The sequence below is a fragment of the Piliocolobus tephrosceles genome, unplaced genomic scaffold (assembly GCF_002776525.5).
Source record: "Piliocolobus tephrosceles isolate RC106 unplaced genomic scaffold, ASM277652v3 unscaffolded_4795, whole genome shotgun sequence".
In the NCBI taxonomy this organism is placed as follows: Eukaryota; Metazoa; Chordata; class Mammalia; order Primates; family Cercopithecidae; genus Piliocolobus; species Piliocolobus tephrosceles.
In genome coordinates, this window is record NW_022331824.1 from 669 (window position 1) to 1,963 (window position 1,295).

At 55.4% G+C, this 1,295-nt stretch overlaps 1 protein-coding gene across 1 annotated transcript; it reads right to left on the minus strand.

The window, feature by feature from the left end:
* Window positions 1–478: 478 nt before the first annotated feature.
* LOC111532025 (golgin subfamily A member 6-like protein 9) lies at window positions 479–1,289 on the minus strand. Its single transcript, XM_023199283.2, has 2 exons — window positions 1,186–1,289; window positions 479–918 (listed from the first exon to the last, which is right to left on the minus strand). The coding sequence occupies exons 1-2, from the start codon at window positions 1,252–1,254 to the stop codon at window positions 742–744; spliced, it is 246 nt and encodes an 81-aa protein (XP_023055051.2). The 5' UTR covers window positions 1,255–1,289; the 3' UTR covers window positions 479–741.
* Window positions 1,290–1,295: the final 6 nt, after the last annotated feature.

Consider the following 1,295-nt stretch of genomic DNA (forward strand, 5'->3'; position numbering starts at 1 on the left):
CAGGCTGGAGTGCAGTGGTGCGATCTCAGCTCACTGCAAACTCCACCTCCTGGGCTCAAATGATTCTCAAGTGTCAGCCTTCTGAGTAGCTGGGCTTACAGGCATGCACCACCAGGCCTGGCTAATTATTATTATTTTTTTTGAAATTGTAGTAGAGATGAGGTTTTGCCATGTTGGCCAGGCTGGGCTCAAACTCCTGACCTTTCTCCTGCCTCAGCTTCCCAAAGTGCTGGGATTACAGGCATGAGCCACCTCACCCAACATCAGGAGCCTTTTTTTTTTTTTTTTTTTTTTCTGAGGCAGAGTCTCACTCTGTTGCCCAGGCTGGAGTGCAGTGGCCGGATCTCAGCTCACTGCAAACTCCGCCTCCCGGGTTTACGCCATTCTCCTGCCTCAGCTTCCCCAGTAGCTGGGACTACAGGCGCCCGCCACCTCGCCTGGCTAGTTATTTGTATTTTTTAGTAGAGACGGGGTTTCACTCTGTTAGCCAGGATGGTCTCGATCTCCTAACCTGGTGATCCACCCATCTCGGCCTCCCAAAGTGTTGGGATTACAGGCTTGAGCCACCGCATCCGGCCAACCTCTTATACCACTGTCTCTTCCCCTGTGACTCCAGGGCTCCATGCCTCTAGCTGGGATAATGATGTCCAGACCTGGGGGGAGCCCAGGGCTCCCCACCTCTAAAACTCAGAGGGTAGGAAGCAAGAAACAGTCATAGGACTGCTCTGGAGATTGCTGGGGTCACCGGTCCCCAGGCTGCAGCTGCCTCTGGCCTGGCACCTCCCCTCCCCAAATGCTGGTGACCACCTCGCAGCCCTTCTTGGATGGGTCAGAGGTTACCCTGTCTTTCAGCTCGCCCAGCTTCTTCAGCTCCTTTACTTGCTGCTCCAACTGCAGTGCGCTCTTGTTCTCGTTGTTCTGGACAGAGAGAAGCAATCATTGGCCACCCACTATAGCTGGAGACCCCAGAACTTGGTGTCTGCCTCCCATAGCACCGGGAAGGGTGGAGGCAGGTTAGAAAAATCATCACATCTCTCCCACAGCCATCAGAGCAGGGCTCTGGCTCACAGGTGCCTTTAGAAGTACCATTTCATGTGAGGGCTACAATGCCCCATTTTACAAGTGGGGAAACAAAGGCCTGGAGGGCTAGGGAAGAGGGCGGGCTCCCCAGGTGGGGCAACCCACTAGTTCCTCGAGGCTGCTGTGTGGCTCCGCCTGCTGCTCGTAGAGGGCTTCCCACCCCAGCTTCAGCATCCTCTCCAGCTCCCGCAGCCTCTCCAGTTCCCGCAGTGTCT